General features: G+C 40.2%; 1 protein-coding gene across 1 annotated transcript in view; it reads left to right on the top strand.

Moving 5' to 3' along the window:
* The window catches only part of PNLIPRP3 (pancreatic lipase related protein 3), a 52525-nt gene extending 36750 nt beyond the window's left edge, over positions 1-15775 (top strand). The window contains exons 8-12 of the mRNA XM_003254988.2: positions 3851-3969; positions 6676-6808; positions 9271-9382; positions 14182-14349; positions 14920-15775. Of these exons, the coding sequence (XP_003255036.1) occupies positions 3851-3969; positions 6676-6808; positions 9271-9382; positions 14182-14349; positions 14920-14983 (596 nt within the window). The 3' untranslated portion in view covers positions 14984-15775. The remainder of the gene's footprint in view (positions 1-3850; positions 3970-6675; positions 6809-9270; positions 9383-14181; positions 14350-14919) is intronic.
* The last annotated feature ends 2461 nt before the right edge of the window (positions 15776-18236 follow it).

Here is an 18236-nt window from a genome sequence, read left to right as displayed (position 1 = left end):
AAGTTAAAAGGCACCAAAAGGTTATTATTTGGGAAATTTGTTCTTCCCTATCTCTACATTTCATCATATAAATAATGAAATATATTACCCATAATATATAATAACAATAATAATATATATGTATGATGATACGATAATGGATACCTGGATGATTCTGAATATCTCACAGCCCAATCCCCTGTAGTCAAGATATCAAGGGGTTGAAATTACTTGCTCTTTCATTTGGCTGTTGTAAAGGAAAGATACACAGATCATAGTATTGAGTGTAACTCAGGTATATACTTCACTAGAAATAAATTACAAAGGTTTAATATTTGCTCTGAAAGAGCAAATGTGATCAGAAGTATATATTTGTAATGACTATATTTTAAAAACCCACACAACTGTCTAATCTACAGGTGCAACAAATAAGAATTAAAGCCAATTTCACCTAGTTCAGATAAGCAAAATTCATACAAAAAGGGCATATTATAAAATTGATTTTCCTCATTATTTTCTATATTATGACTATGAATCCTTTCTATTAGGACAAAATATAGATCAGAAGACTTCATTACATAATTAATTGTTATACACAGATCATATGAAATTTTATAAAAGATTAATTCAACTAAAATATACATTTATCATAAGCTATCATTTTGAGACATTTTAAGATTTCCTATAACTTTATTGGATTAAAAGAACATTTATCATTCATGTTAAACCTTTGGATGAGTTTTAAGACTTCAAGATGTTCTATTTTACTTAAATTTATTACTAAGAAACCATTACTTTTAAAATTAACAGTTTGCTATATTCTAACGAACCGTCTTGCCTAAATCACAATTAATTGTGAATATAAATCTATAGATATACAGAGACCTAATGTAAGAGAAGTCTTTGTTTAATAAAAATGGATGATGCCAATTATTAATCTGTGCTGATGATATTACATTATTTCTGCAACTATGCTGTCTCAGTTCTCTATTGTGTAACAAACCACAGTGAACAATTACAAGAAAAATTATGTTATTGCCCAGCGTTCTGAGGGTCAGAATTCAGGCAGACTTCTGCTGAGATTCTGCTTCCTGTGGTGTTGGCTGGAGTAACTCAGGTGACTGCATCCAGTTGGGGGCTGAGCTGGGCTAAGCTGGATGAGGAGGTCTGAGATGACCCTCCGTGTCAGGAACCCTGGGACTTGTTCTCCTCTGTCAGGTGGTCTGACATCCTTCAGGACCTCTCTCCCCAGACAGGTAGCCTGGATTTCATAATATTGCAACTGGGTTCCAAGACAGTAAGAGTGGATGCTGGAAGGTCTTTTAAGGCCTTAGAACTTAACCAATGTCAGTTTCTCCAGAGAACTGATCTTAGTTCTTTGCTACTGGGCAAAGCAAGTTACAAGATCAGCCTGTAATGGAGCAGGGGTATTTTTAACATGGCCTCCATGTTGAGAGAAGGAATGGTTACATAATACTGCAAATGGGTGAGGACCTGGAAGGAGTCATTTGTCGGAAGCAATTATTACATAATAATTATACTGCATATGCTAAAACCAAAATCTAGTTTCTCAAAGATTGGCTAAGCTGTGTAGGTCATTGAAAGAATAGTCCATGCCATTCAGTAAAAATACTGTTATGTAAAATAAAATAAAGCATAAATGGCTGAGCACACTGGCTCACACCTGTAATCCCAGCACTTTGAGAGGCTGAGGCAGGAGGATCACTTGAGACTTGAGGCCAGGAGTTCAAGACCAGCCTGGGCACAACGTGATAGTGAGGCCTCATCTCTAAAATAAAAAAAAAAAAGAAGAAGAAGGAAAAGAAAGAATAAATGACTAGAATGTTATGAAAATTTTGGAATGTGCAGATGTATTTAGATCTTATTATTATTATTCCAATAATCCTAACTATTGATGGCAATAATGTCATGCTTGATAATGACAAAACTAATTCATCTTTAGCATTCTTTATAAAACCCCCCACCTGTTACACCTTTAACCCAGCACTGGTTAACAGTGCTGACTTTTGTGGTTGAATAGGAGGGAGTTCAGTTATTCTTGCAGAAACAGAGAGGCAGAGTCTTAATTGGTCTACGGTGGAGATACTATATGCACAGGGATATTGTGTCAGAGGTCCTAGTGATACAGGATTTTTTCCATACTGCTTCACCAGCCAGAGACCTCCACAGCCTGCAGTGCCTCTGCTTGAGTTTCACTTGCACCTGCTGGGCTCACCACCAGACTTATCTCACCCACTTGGCCTGGCACCTGTGCTCAGCTCACTCTGCTGACCTGGATCTCACCCCTGCCAAGGCTGAGCCAGGCACGCCCACTGCTGTGGTAGGGCAGGTGGCTTCAGGCCAGTACAGGCACTGGTTCCACACGAGGCTGTGGCTGGACCAGGCATACTGCAAGCAGCTTCTACCTTGGGCACCAGCTTCTGAATGAGGGAAATGTGATGGTGCCCAAAAAACTCGGAGATGCCAGGAACCATGGAGCCCCAAAGGGGGTGATGTACATACAGCATGTTACAGCTCTGACTTATGGAGCCTTGAGGCCTAAGCCCCCAGGAAACATTACGGCTCGTTCGTATTACAGCTCATTTGATCTCACCCTCTGCACAGTTCAGCGAATAGGGGTGTGTCTCACATTGTTTGATCCCATTGCCATACTCCAGACAACAGCTCTTGGGCTGTCCCAGCCCCACCGCAGCTTCCTGACGTGTGGGGTGGGATGGCTACAGTGTTTCAGCAGCTCCTTTGGCACCTGCTGTTTGGTGGGTCTCAGGTTCTTGTTCCACGTCCAGGAAGAATGAGGTTACACAGACAACTGAAGAGTGAGCAAGGTGGAGAAGAGTTTTATCAAGTGACAAAACAGCTCTTGGCTGAGAGGGGAACCCAAAGTGGGTAGCCCCTACCTGAAGGCAGGTAGTTCCCACCCAAAGGCAGGTAGTCCCCACAGTGTGGCTTAGTCTGGGCTTTTTATAGGCTCAGAATGAGGGAGGTGTTGGCTGTAGGTAGCCTTGGAAAAAGCAACATTCAATTGGTTAAAAAACCTTGTTCAGGCCAGGCGTGGTGGCTCACACCTGTAATCCCAGCACTTTGGGAGGCCGAGGTGGGTGGATCATGAAGTCAGAAGATCAAGACCATCCTGGCTAACGTGGTGAAACCCCGTCTCTACTAAAAATACAAAAAATTAGCTGAGCGTGGTGGTGGGCACCTATAGTCCCAGCTACTTGGGAGGCTGACGCAGGAGAATGGCGTGAACCCCAGAGGCGGAGCTTGCAGTGAGCTGAGATTGCACCACTGCACTCCAGCCTGGGTGACAGAGCCAGACTCCATCTAAAAAAAACCAAAAACCAACCAACCAACCAACCAAACAAACAAAAAACCTTGTTCAGAAAGAACCAAAAACGTTGTTCAGGAAAGACCAGGCAAACAGGAATAGAAGTTCTCACTCTGGTCAGGGACTTTACCTGGAACTGGCAGCTTCGTTTTCAGGCTTCACACTGCTTTTGGCTTAAAGGTTGGGTTTCACTGAGGACACACCCCTTTCTGCCTAGGAAATTGTCTGCCTCCTGCCGCTGTCACTAGGAAGTGACTCAGTGTATTCGTGTCAAAGCACAAAGTCATCCACATTTGCTTTTGCTTATTTCCACTTCTCGAATGTCCTTTTTTTGTCACATAATTCTTTGGTACAAATAAAATTATATGTAACTTTGATAAATGTTGTACAATATCCAAGCCTGAACAAAAGGTCTGGCCTCCCAACTCAAGAAGACTGCCACTTACAGTTACTGTTTCTAAGAAATGGTTTATGCTACCGGTTATCAGTTAATTGCTATCAGTTAATTGGGAATTGTTTTCACAGAAATGGCTTCCTTCTTTGACTGTAACCATGCCCGAAGTTATCAATTTTATGCTGAAAGCATTCTTAATCCTGATGCATTTATTGCTTATCCTTGTAGATCCTACACATCTTTTAAAGCAGTAAGTAAATCATCTTACTTGGAATTTAATTATAAAGTAATTTTTTGAAACACAATCATCCAGCTAAACATTAGGGCTTTGAGTAGGTAGCAAAAAAAAATGCACCTGCCATTTTGGGAAATAATGGATTGTTTCTGTGCTGAGTACTGAACAGTAGCTGGGATTGCTGGAGGGTTGAAATAACTCAACCAACTATTTGTATTCTGGTTGTTTCAGCTCTTTTGAAAATTATATACAATTTTGCTTTTTTGGCCATTTGTTATGCAGTAATTAGATGCTACTGTGTAACAAGCATAAGTCTAGGGCAAAAATATTTCTGCATATATATTTTAAATGTCATCTTCAAAGATGCCCTAAGAAGGCTGAACCAATCAATAGCTACAACCAAACATATTACTATTTACTTGGAACATGAAAATTATTTTATTAAAATTTAATTATTTATACAGAGCAGAACTAAGGCATAGATAGCTCACAGGAGTTCTACCCAGATCAATATGTGACAAACTACCAAATCTGATTTTACTTGAGTAAAAGAAAGAAAATCTATTTTGTAGTGGGAAGTGGAAAAGATCTTCATTCTTGTGCTTTAGAGACCTAATCCCCTGTTTTATCACGGTAGAAAATGTGGGCTATTCAGCTGAAGTTTATGGTAAGTAATAGTACTTTGTGAATAAGTGCCGTGTTGTGACATGAAGAAGCATTTCCCTCTTGCGATAGAGCTTGACAGATGGAGGGGTTTAGGCCATTCTCTCAGTTTCCTGCCATTCTCAGAAAGCTTGACAGCCAAACATTAGCATTTCCCACATATCCTCCTTCTCCCCGACCTCTCTCTTCTTCCTGCCTCGGCTGCTACTCTGAGCACCCACGGGATCCTGGCATTTACTTCTAGTAGAAGCAGGCCCTTGGAGTCATTGTGTATTTGGAGATAAGGGTTAACCTGCCAAATTGGAGAACCCTTAGAAGCTAGCTCATGCCACATGGATGCTACTTGTGGTTACAAACTATTAGAATGAATCAATTTCCTTGACATACTTTATTGTACTGTACCCAAATAGGGTATATTTAGATGCTGTATCTAAATCCTTTAGATTTTTAAAACATAGAAATAAAATTAAAGAAGCAAAGGACCTTATATTCCCTTCAATCCTTCCACTAAGGCAGAGTCGAATTTGATATGTATCAAATAAATGCTATCATGTTATGTTTCTGGATTTGCTGTTGTCATTAAATATTATAAATATAAAATTTGAAATTTACATTGATGTAGGTAGATCTAATGTATTTATTTTATAGGAATCAGCCATAATTTATTGATTCGTTCTCCTACTAATGTGAGTTTTTATTTTTTCCAGTTTTTGTTATTAAAAGCAATGTCGGCCGGGCCTGGTGGCTCACGCCTGTAATCCCAGCACTTTGGGAGGCCAAGGTGGGTGGATCACGAGGTCAGGAGATCGAGACCATCCTGGCTAACACGGTGAAACCCCGTCTCTACTAAAAATACAAAAAATTAGCCGGGCGTGGTGGCGGGCACCTGTAGTCCTAGCTACTCGGGAGGCTGAGGCAGGAGAATGGCATGAACCCGGGAGGCGGAGCTTGCAGTGAGCTGCAATCAGGCCACTGCACTCCAGCCTGGGCAACAGAGCAAGACTCCATCTCAAAAAAAAAAAAAGCAATTTCTACCAACTCTGCCATCTTTGTATGTCTCCTTATGTACTTGAGTGGAATTCCTTCATGGCATACAACAGAAGTGAAATTATCAAAGCATACATGCATTTCCTTCTTTATTAGACATTACCAAATCACTGTTTAAAATGTCTATCGATTGCTAAAGAAAAATAAAAATGAAGGCCACAATTTAGATATAACCCAAGGCCACCCACGACCACATAGCCAAAAGCAAGTCATCCTGATTTCCCAGAAACACTAGCTCTAATCATAAATGAAACACAAAAACGTGAGCTTTACCTCCTTGTCAGCATGATTCAGGGAAATTAAACCAATCAGCTGTAGACAAATCAGCATAAATATCTCTACTTGCCCTAGAGAAGAATGTTAATGCATAATAGCCAATCACAAAAAAAAAGGTCAAAATACTTCCTTCTTTATAAACTATCTTGTGACTGCTGTAAGCGGGGGCTTCTTACCATTTTCAGTTTGAAGTCTCCTAGCTCAAGGACTGTTCTTTTGTGTGCACAGCAAATTTTTAAAAATTAAAAAATTTGATCTGATTATATTTTTGACATTTTAAAAATTATATTCCAGGCTGGGAATGCAGTGAAGAACAATACAGCTTTCCATCAGAAGCGAATGAGAATTCCCCTATTACACGTATTCAGTGCTGCCAATTGCTTTAATGTTTGCAAATCTGCTGAATATGAAATTTTACCTTGTTTTAATTAACATATGCTTGACAACTAGTAAGACTGAACCTCTTGCATAGTTATTGACTATTTGAGCTTCCTCTTCCGTGCATTGTCTATTCATAGCATCTACCCATTTTTCTAATAGGGAGTTTCTCTTTTTCCCTCAGTTGCTTTTGTTTTATTTTTGAAAACAGACATGGTGGCCTGTTAGGCACTCTTAAAATGCATGCCCTTTATTTAGATCCTGGAGATTTATTATTATTTAATAATATATAGCGAGTTTATTGAAGGGCAACATTTCTAATTACATAAGTAATCACCTCTCATTTTCTGTCATCAGGGAAATTGCTTCTTTTGTCCCAAAGGAGGTTGCCCAACAATGGGTCATTTTGCTGATAGATTTCACCTCAAAAATATGAAGACTAATGGATCACATTATTTTTTAAACACAGGGTCCCTTTCCCCATTTGCCCGTAAGTATTATAGCTAAGTTTTATTGTAATGCTTTAAGGTACTTATCTTTAAAAATTCAACACTTTTTGTTGAGTGTCTACTAAATAACTGGGCATTGGGCCAGACTGGGAATTCAGTGAAGAACAACACAGTGAGGTGTTTAATTGAGTTTAGGCTAGTGGGAAAGACAGCAAGTAAAATCTCAGTTCCAATCCTGAGTAATAAACTTTCTCTCAGGAAACATTCAAGATATGTGCAGAGCATAAAGGTCAGGGAGCCTTTCGAGGAAAAGAGATTTCTAAGCTGACTCCTGAAGGATGAGCAAGAGGGAGAAGGGAAGTATTCTAGGCAGAAGCGACCACATCTGTAAATGCCTGGAAGTAGGAGAGAGCAGAAACTGAAAGAAGGCCCTGCGAGGATTGTAGAGACCGGGAGGACAGTGATAGGAGATGAAGTGGGAGAGACAAATTCGGTCAGATCATGAGGGAAGAGCCTTGTGTCCCAAGTGGAGAGGTTGGGCTTTGTCTGTGGGTGAATGGAAAGCCATTGAAGGGTATTAAGAATTACCAGATTATTTCTATTTTTAGAAAAATCACTTTAATTTCTGCATAGATTAGAAGGCCACAAGATGGAAGCAAGGTGCCTGTTAGACAATTATTGCCACAATTCAGGCAAAAAAAAAAAAAAAAAAAAAAAAATAGAAGTAGAGAGGTTGCAAAGATAGTTAGAAGCAAAATGGACCTAGGTGAATGGATTTAAAAATGCAGAAAAGCAAAGAGTCAAGGACAATTCTGGCTGTGGATGATCTGTCATTCTCTGAGTTTGATGACACAGGAAGAAAGGCTAGTTTGGAGCAAGATGATGGGCTAGTTTCTCACATGTTACGTTGGAGCTGCCTTTAGGGTTTGAGAGTGTGTGTGCACCATGAGGCAGGTAGAGATATGGACCTCAGCCTCTGGAAATGGATGTGTTCTACAGATGGAGAGTTGGGAGTCACTCAGACTGTGGTCAGTGTAGTGAAAGTGGATGATGTCATTAACCAGGAAGAATGTGCCAGATAAGAAGAAAAGAGAGCAAAGAAAGAGGCCCCTGCAAAGGAGACTGAAGAATGGGCAGAGAGAAGGAAGACCAGCAAAGGTTATCGTTAAAAGAGCCAAGGAAAGAAAGCTGAGGAGGAAGAGAGTAGGCATACACCACAGCAGCAAATTTATATATATATACTTTTTTTTTTTTTTTTTTTTTGATACGGAGTCTGGCTCTGTCGCCCAGGCTGGAGTGCAGTGGCGCAATCTCGGCTGACTGCAAGCTCCACCTCCCAGGTTCACGCCATTCTCCTGCCTCAGCCTCCTGAGTAGCTGGGATTACTGGCGCCCGCCACCACGCTCAGCTAATTTTTTGTATTTTTAGTAGAGACGGGGTTTCACCGTGTTAGCCAGGATGGTCTCGATCTCCTGACCTTGTGATCTGCCTGCCTCGGCCTCCCAAAGTGCTGGGATTACATGCGTGAGCCCCCGCGCCCGGCCCACACCAAATATTTTTATGACTTCTAAAAATGGAAGTCCTGTGTCTTCTTTTGTCTATTTCCTTTGTATTGTGGTCAAATGAGACAGGGCCCCATAGAGGCTCACTGGATGAAGAAACAATTCAACCCTTAGTGAGCCTGGCTGGGGTGGTTTCAGTGGAGAGATAGTGGGGGAGCCAGATTCCAGTAGAATGGGCTGAGAAGAGAAAGAAAATTCTTTGGCAATGATTAACTCATGAATTAAAATTCCTCTCTGGTAGGTTTCTTTCCCCTTTCAATTATTTTCAAATAATCATATGAAGAATTGCATTTTTTCAGTTTGTTATTAAGCTACAGTAATTTCAGAATTCAGAATAAAAGATCTGTTTAGCTCTAGATGTAAAAAGTCACATTTGGCCATTTGCAAGGGAATGATCTACTGACAGATACTATATTTATCTGTATCTATGTGTACTGGGCATTCTTATCACATATCCCTGCAGGAGAAGAAAAATGATTCACTTTGCCTCTAAATGATTATAAAAACATACATCTTCTTGCCCAATTGGTTTCCTAGATTTTTCTGGATTAATTGTCTCACTATGGCAAATAAAAACTTGGCTATAGAAAGTATACATACTATATATATGCCACACAATACAAAGGCAATAGACAAAAGAAGACACAGGACTTCCATTTTTAAAAGTCATAAAAATGCCTGGAAAAATGAAGAATTTTCTTTTAAAAATATTATTAAACTATTTATTCTGGAAAATTAAAATGTGACCCATAATGTGTATTTTTAAATGTAGTTTTTCACCAAATTCACTGAAACTAAAGTTGTATTTTTGCATGAATGTGTGCAGCACTGTTCAAATACAATCCTGAAAATTGTATTTCCATTAAAGGATCCAGGAAGTCATACTTCCCATGTGTTTTTAACCCTTTCTCTCCTTTTCTTTCTTCTTTCCTTATATCTAGGTTGGAGGCACAAATTGTCTGTTAAACTCAGTGGAAGCAAAGTCACTCAAGGGACTGTCTTTCTTCGTGTAGGCGGGGCAATTGGGAAAACTGGGGAGTTTGCCATTGCCAGGTAGGCAGAATGAGAAACTGACGCTTTGCACAGTGCTGGGGGGGCTCAGTAATACTCAGTGAGACTGGCTCAGTAAGCTGTTTAGTCTTCTCTTTTCGTATAATTCCACAGGCTACCATGTTATCTTTGATTTTTTTTTTTACTTCATGTTTTCCAAATATAAAGTAGAAATCATAATATGTATTTTCTCTACAGTTCCAACTAGAAACAGAAAATGTTAGGAAATGATAACGTGAAAATACAGATCTAGATAATAGAGCAAGTGGAAAAAAACTTACAGTATTCAAGGTATATTTTTAATCCCATTCACTTAATATTATACAAATATAAGCATATATTTTTATTTGTGTCAGTAACAAATAAGACATTTATATAAATTGCTAAATTTCTAATAAGCTATCTAAGCATTACCCACAGACACAGGACATGTGTTAGAATAGTCAGAGGTTAAAAATAATCCAGTTCAGATGTTCATTTTGTATCTTTTGCTAAAGCCTCCTTTTATCTTGAAATTTTCTTAATCTTTTATTTGCTCAGCCTTAGCATTTTTGTATTATGTTCATGTCCATTATTTTATTCTGTAATGTATGTCAGAATTAACATTATACATACTAATTAGATGCAACATTTTTGCAAACAGATGAATGGATTAGGTGTTTTATCTCTGTGATTTCCATCATCCTGAAACACTGGGCACAGGCATGAAAAGCAGAGATTTTGTGGTTATTTTGTCAGTTGAGAGATGCATCCGTTTTATCACTGGCAGAGTTTCTGCAGGTGATCTTGCCTTGGTCCAACTGCCTATAAATATAAGCTCAGTGAGTGATGATCTGGATCCTGGTTGGTGCACAGGCTCCAGCCCACCCTTCTTCTAACCATGTCTCCCACCATTTGGCTTTGTTCCACCTTCAGTTCAGCGAGGCTACACTGTTTGCACTACCCAGTACTGAATAGATCCTACCCTTACCTTTCTTCAGGACTTCACCCATGCTGTTTCTTTGTTGCAGATACTTTTTCCTGTCTGCTATTTTGTTTCTACCTGTTCTTCATGGCTCCATCAAGCCTCCCTCTGAGAGCAGTTCAGCATAATCACGTGCCTGTGGTTTTGAGGCTCACAGGACACTGAGTAAAGCTGTGTGATGTGTGCCCTGCACAGAGACGTCTAACCTGAGGCAGCTGGTAATGAATATGCAATTTCTGCCTCTTTTAAGATTTGTGAGAGCATTTCCACATCTCTGTTCTTTTGATAACGGCTGAAGCAGCTGTTTGTAATGCTGTTGCATAGTTACCCAATCCTCTTTTAAGAATAAGTAAGCATTGAAGGTTCACAGCAGATTTGTCATCTTGAAACGAAGTCAGCTAGCTAAATTCGTATGCTGGTCTAGTTCTATTCTTCAAACAAGTTTTATAAGTCCAGCTTCTCCATGCTCATGGATAGGAAGAATCAATATCATTAAAATGGCAATATCAATAACATGAAAAGACAGATCTAGATAATTGAGCAAGTGGGAAAAAAATGATGGTATATAAGGTATATTTTTAATCCCATCCATTTAATACTATACAACTATAAGCATATATTTTTATTTGTGCAACTCACCAATAAATAAGATCATTATATAAATTGCTAAATTTCTTTTTCTTTCTTTTTTTTTTTTTTTTTTTTTTGAGATGGAGTCTCACTCTGTCACCCAGGCTGGAGTGTAGTGGCGTGATCTCACCTCACTGCAACCTCCCCTTCCCGGGTTCAAGTGATTATCCTGCCTCAGCCTCCTGGGTAACTGGGATTACAGGTGCCCACGACCATGCCTGGCTACTTTTTTGTATTTTTAGTAGAGACGGGGTTCACCATGTTTGCCAGGCTGATCTCGAACTCCTAGCCTCAAGTGATCCACCCACCTCGGCCTCCCAAAATACTGGTATTACAGGCCTGAGCCACTGCACCTGGCCAAATTGCTAAATTTCTAATAGGCTATCTACTGCCCAAAGCAATTTATAGATTCAATGCTATCTATATTAAACTACCATTGAGTTTCTTCACAGAACTAGATAAAACTATTTTAAAATTCATATGGAACCAAAAAAAAAAAAAAAAGGATCCCAAATAGCCAAGGCAATCCTAAGCAAAAAGAACAAAGCTGGAGGCATCATGCTACCCAACTTCAAACTACACTACAGGGCTACAGTAACCAAAACAGCATGGTACTACTACAAAAACAGACACATAGACCAATGGAATAGAATAGAGAATCCAGAAATAATGCCGCATACCTATAGCTATCTGATCTTTGACAAACCTGTCAAAAACAAGCAATGGGGAAAGAATCCCCTACTCAATAAATGGTGCTGGGATACCTGGCTAGCCATATGCCGAAGACTGAAACTGGACCTCTTGCTTACACCATGTATTACAGGAATTAACTCAAGATAGATTAAAGACTTAAATGTAAAACCCAGAACTATAAAAACCCTGGAAGACAACTTAGGTCATACCACTCAGGACATAGGCATAGGCAAAGATTTCATGATGAAGATGCCAAAAGCAATTGCAATGAAAGCAAAAATTAACAAATGGGATCTAATTAAACTTAAGAGCTTCTGCACAGCAAAAGAAACTATCAACAGAGTGAACAGACAACCTACAGAATGGGAGAAAACTTTGGCAACCTATCCATCTGATAAATGTCTAATATCTCGCATCTATAAGGAACTTAAACAAATTTACAAGGCAAAAACAAACAACTACATTACCAAGTGGGCAAAGGACATCAACGGACACTTTTCAAAAGAAGACATACACATGGCCATCAAGCCTATGAAAAAAAGCTCAACATCACTGATCATTAGAGAAATGCAAATCAAAACTACAATAAGATACCATCTCATACCAGTCAGAATGGCCATAATTAAAAGTCAAAAAATAACATGCTGGTGAGATTTTGGAGAAAAAGGAACACTTATACACTGCTGGTTGGAAGGTAAATTTGTTCAACGATTGTGGAAGGCCTCAAAGACCTAAAGACAGAAATATCATTTGATCCAGCAATCGCATTACTGATTATATACCCAAAGGAATAGAAATTATTCTATTGTAAAGACACATGCATACATATGTTCATGCAGCACTATTCACAATAGCAAAGTCATGGAATCAACCCATATGCCCATCAATGACAGACTGGATAAAGAAAATGTGGTACCTATATACCATGGAATACTATGGAGCCATAAAAAAGAATGAGATCATGTCCTTTGCAGGAACATGGATGGAGCTGGAGGCCATTATCCTTAGCAAACTAATGCGGGAACAGGAAACCAAATACTGAATGTTCTCGCTTATAAGTGGGAGCTAAATGATAAGAACACATGGACACATAGAAGGAAACAACACACACCAGGACCCATCAGAGGGTGGAAGGTGGGAGGAGGGAGAGGATCAGGAAAAATAACTAATGGGTACTAGGCTTAGTATCTGGGTGATGAAGTAATCTCTGCAACAGACCCCCATGACACATGTTTACCTATGTACCTGCACATATACCCCTGACCTTAAGTGTTTAAAAAAAATGTCCAGCTTCACCATAGGTTATATCTTAGCTAATTGGGCTTCTAATGACATAAAGGGCTGCAATGTATGGGCACTGAGTGAAGATAGTTCTTGGAATAACAGAAAGATTACCCTTAAGAACTTGGAAGAACAGTTTCCTCTGGTAATTAAATCAATTAATCCTACTAGTAATATAATAAGACAGACCCTAGGAATAGCAATATTCATTTGTTAATTAATTCAGCAAATATGTAGGTGCCTACACTGTGCCAGGAACTGTTCTAATTGCTGGGGATGCAGATACAGGTCCTTCTTTCACAGAGCTTATATTTGCAGTTTGAGTAGACAAATGATACATTAACAGAAGAATAGTTGTAAGTTATGAAGAAATAAGGAAAGGTGATACAGTATGGAGCAACATGGGGACAAATTTAGATTGGATTATAGCTTAATCATTTACTAACTGTAGTTTAATTTATGTTACCAACACAACAAAAAAAAGGGACTGTTTCATCAGAAGGAGAATATTAGCAATAGCCATAGGAAATGGGAGTCAGGAAGCTCTTATGGAGATAAGAGATGTTGGTTTGGGTGCCACGACCAATCTAGGTCACAGTGGAGAATTTTTGCATGATGGGGAACAAACACGTTATTGGTTTCACTTTGGCTTGGATGGAACATACCTTATGCCTCGAGATATGGCACCTCTCTCTGCTTTATTGCCGTAATCAACAAAATGTCTTTTGATCACTAGTTTGGTTACCCAATTCCTTTTATGTGGTTAAAGAAGGTACCAGAAAAAGGGCATGGGAGCATTCTGGTTAATCAGAGGGAGGCATTTCCACACTGTGAATTGGTGAACAGGCTCCTGGTTTATAGATAAGTCTTGTGTAAATTTAGTCCACTATTGAGAGTTTCTTGATTTCCTGGTGTCCGTATAATCTGGTTTCTGATACTACAAAGCCAAGACCAGATCTTTCACTATGGAGAAATCACAATAATGCCTCTCTAGGTATTCTCTAAAAATCACCTAGCCAAGCTCTCCATTTACTTCACCCTTCTTTCAAACTTCAGAACCATGCTATTCTGAGATGCTGATCAATACACATGGAAAGAATAAATCTCCTACAAGCAAATGCTAGCAAATACACGTTTCACGTTTCTCTTCCATAGTGCATACACAGATGTGTTTTCTTTCATTCAGTGCTGTGAATACCAAGTGCAAACTTACAAGTCTTATTTTTGTTTACAGTGGAAAACTTGAGCCAGGCATGACTTACACAAAATTAATCGATGCAGATGTTAACGTTGGAAACATTACAAGTGTTCAGTTCATCTGGAAAAAACATTTGTTTGAAGATTCTCAGAATAAGTTGGGAGCAGAAATGGTGATAAATACATCTGGGAAATATGGATATAAGTAAGTATTGCTTTTTCCTTTTCATTTTCATAGTTTACATTTTATAAATGGTGTTTAAATCCATAGATAATTTGAAATGTGCAAGTAGTATAAAAATTTATAGGCCGGGCGCGGTGGCTCACGCTTGTAATCCCAGCACTTTGGGAGGCCGAGGTGGGCGGATCACGAGGTCAGGAGATCGAGACCACGGTGAAACCCCGTCTCTACTAAAAAAAAAATACAAAAAATTAGCCGGGCGTGGTGGCGCGTGCCTGTAGTCCCAGCTACTCGGAGAGGCTGAGGCAGGAGAATGGCGTGAACCCGGGAGGCGGAGCTTGCAGTCAGCCGAGATCGCGCCACTGCACTCCAGCCTGGGTGACAGAGCAAGACTCCATCCGATAAAAAAAAAAAAAAAAATTATAGACTTTGAAATTTTACAATTAAAGAAAGGGAAAATTTAAGAAACCAAAGCTATATGTGCAGAAGGGTTAGAAAATAAGAATTACTCATTAAATCAGGGGATTTACCAATGTCTTTTTCTTCCCTGGCATCAGGTTAAAAATCCTTTTTTTTTTCCTTAAAAACTTTCAGATCTACCTTCTGTAGCCAAGACATTATGGGACCTAATATTCTCCAGAACCTGAAACCATGCTAATCTCAGGTACAGTCTTGATGGATTTCTTTAGTAGGAGCAATGAAGAATGCCTTCCACCTGGCATCCAGACCAAATTTGACCCTTGTAAATGACCGAGTCATTTACAAGGGTCTTACTCAGAGTCAAGTACAGGTTTGTTTTTTTTCTGTGTAGAATGTTCATCTAATTGCACCTTAAAAACACGCTGAACCCTGGGACAAAAGATAATTCCTATGATCTGTAGGAATCTGGATATCATTGACAAAATAGAGCTGTTTTGGAATTTTCCTAGAGGAGGTGATGCAAATGTATGTTGTGTGTATAAACTCACTGGACAAAAGTGAGCCTCTGGTTTGCTGAGTTTTTGAAGTACATTTTCAGGTATAATAATCATTGTTCTAAAATTATATAAAACTATTTGTTATGTTGTTAAATCTTGCTGAGACAAATTATGACTATAGTGCATGATATATAGTCGATTATAACCTTGTGGGTTGGTGTCTATCTAGTAATAATAAAAACTAATGAGATTGCACTAGTATTTCCAAGGTGTTCCTTGGTGTTCAGGGTGTGCATAAGAGAGATTTTGGAGCTTATCTGTTATGTGTTCATCAGTTAGCAATGGGACCTGAAGTTCAACAACCCAGGGTATAGCCCCCTTCCTCCAAAAGTCCCTGCCACAGGAGAATTACTCCTCTCCCTGGGTCTTGAAGGCTCTATGGTGAATTTGTATTTAGCCTCAAGGCAGCATTTCATTTGTAAAGCACTTGGGTAACCCTTTGTTCTTGCAATAACAATATTATAATATTTAAATGTGTCCACTGTGTTTCTTTTTTCTTTATTTTGCTTCAATTTCTTCCAAGTCAGTTGTCCTTAGCCAGCGAAAGGGAGAAATTTCATATTTTCATTTGCTCTGTTTTCTATCACTAGGCTCAGTGTTTAGCCTATAGGTCTGTGCTATAAATACTGTTGGAAAGAAATGATGACAGATACTCTGCAGAGGGTTTCTCGATTCTCCTTGGTGCCTCGCTGCCAGCTGAACCTTCAGAAGGACTCGTGGGTGTACATAAATAAATCTGCGCTGTGGCGGAAAGTAGAGAAGCATATGGGATGACTCTCCCATTTTGCAAGGAAGGGATGGAAGATTGCTGGGGAGAAGGAGGAAAGCAGGTTCAGGGACATTTGGCATGATCCAGCGGTGTGTACTGCCCTCACTGGTGGGCTGCACATATTCACACCTAGGCCAACCCAGGAGCAGAGTGGCTATGAGTAAGCTCAGTAGAAGGGACTGAGCCGTACTGAGTAGTTGTGTCGCAGCCCAGCATTCATTAGCAAGCTGGTGGTGGAGTCAGCACAGACCCTGGGAAGAGAAGTCTTCCTGAGAGCAGCTGTCCCGAGCCTGCGCAGGTCCCAAGGTGGAGGAAGAGTGATGGATCCGGCCGTGGCCTTAGGCAACGTGAGTACTAGCTGCCTCCTTGCCCAAGAGTTCTCTAGGCTGGCTCCTTCAGGGTTTGAAAAGACTAATGGGAGTCAATTAACTTCTGAGAACCCTATTTTAATAAAGTATAGACTTACTGTCCTATAGTTCTTAATATCTGTCCCCTTTTTTGCAGTATAAGAATGTATGAGGATGAAAAATAGTGCATGAACTATCTAGGCAAAGGAATTCCAAAAGTTCAAGGTGACGCCGTTATTTTCTGTGTGTGCTATTCCCTAAGGAAGCACTAAAAAATGATTCCCTTTCCCTCTGAATGCCCTGCATTATTGTAGCAAGCAATTGTGGCCTACTACTGTTTGGGCAAGGACTATTAGGGAATTGTTCTGCTTCCTGGATGAATGCTGAAAATGCAGTCCAATTACCCATTACTCCCTCCACTCACTGTGACTATTGACCCACACTCATGCCTTGTCATCATATCACTCAAAAATGCCCACCTCCAAACTCGCCAAGTGGAATGTCCTCTTTGACCACAGTCACCTCCCCTTCTGGCTTGCTGACTTTTTTGTTTGTTTGTTTTAACTGTTAGGCAAAACCTTAACGTTGAATGCTTTCAGATTTCTTTTCTCTGGGCCAGCACCTGAAGTGCTGTTGGGACAGTGGTACCACAGAGAAGACGGATGTAATTAGAATGTATATGATATGATGTATATTGTGATCAGCACTGTCCTGAAATGCGTTTCTTTTGACATCTGCTGCCCCAAACTCTTCTCCTACTCCTACTTTATATAGAAAACAGATGCCATGATCAGATAGCAATCTCTACTCTTTTTTTTTTCTCTGTCGCCCGGGCTGGAGTGCAGTGGCGCGATCTCTGCTCACTGCAAGCTCCGCCTCCCGGGTTCACGCCATTCTCCTGCCTCAGCCTCCCCAGGCGCCCGCCACCAAGCCCAGCTAATTTTTTTGTATTTTTAGTGGAGGCGGGGTTTCACCATGTTAGCCAGGATGGTCTCCATCTCCTGACCTCGTGATCCGCCCCCTTCAGCCTCCCAAAGTGCTGGGATTGCAGGCGTGAACCACCGCGCCCAGCCAGCAATCTCTACTCTTTTTGATCCAAATACATCAACTACCTACATCTGCATCCATTCTATCCTTCTTCTTTCTAATAAGGAAGCTGCCTCTTCGTTCCCGGGCTAATCCCTGCCTCTGTGCGGTGAACTCCACCCTCTCCTGCTTTCTTGGGAACACTGTCCTGCGGGTTACTTTTTCTTTCTTTTGTATATTCAACTTCTCATTGCATCCGGTGTTTAAAATCTGAAGTCCCTGCCATTAAAAAATAAAATAAAATAAATCCTTTCCCGTCCTAAATTCCTGTCTGCTCCCATCTGACTTTAGAACAGCTTTCAGTCAGATTTTCAATGACCACCAGTCACAAAGTCAAATGGGAAATTCTACTCATTTGCTCCGTCCCATAGCAGAGTTCAACACTGTTGTCAACTGCCTCCCATTCTCTCTGTTTTTAAAAATTTAAAAAAAAAAATTATTTTTGGCCAGGCGAGGTGGCTCACGCCTGTAATCCCAGCACTTTGGGAGGCCGAGGCGGGCGGATCACGAGGTCAGGAGATGGAGACCATCCTGGCTAATACAGTGAAACCCCGTCTGTGATAAAAATACAAAAAATTAGACGTGGTTGAGGGCGCCTGTAGTCCCAGCTACTCGGGAGGCTGAGGAAAGAGAATGGCGCGAACCCAGGAGGCAGAGCTTGCAGTGAGCCAAGATCGCACCACCGCCACCGCACTCCAGCCTGGGCGACAGAGCGAGACTCCGTCTAAAAAA

The sequence above is a fragment of the Nomascus leucogenys genome, chromosome 3 (genome assembly GCF_006542625.1).
Source record: "Nomascus leucogenys isolate Asia chromosome 3, Asia_NLE_v1, whole genome shotgun sequence".
Lineage (NCBI taxonomy): Eukaryota > Metazoa > Chordata > Mammalia > Primates > Hylobatidae > Nomascus > Nomascus leucogenys.
This window is presented reverse-complemented; position numbering and strand designations above follow the sequence as displayed.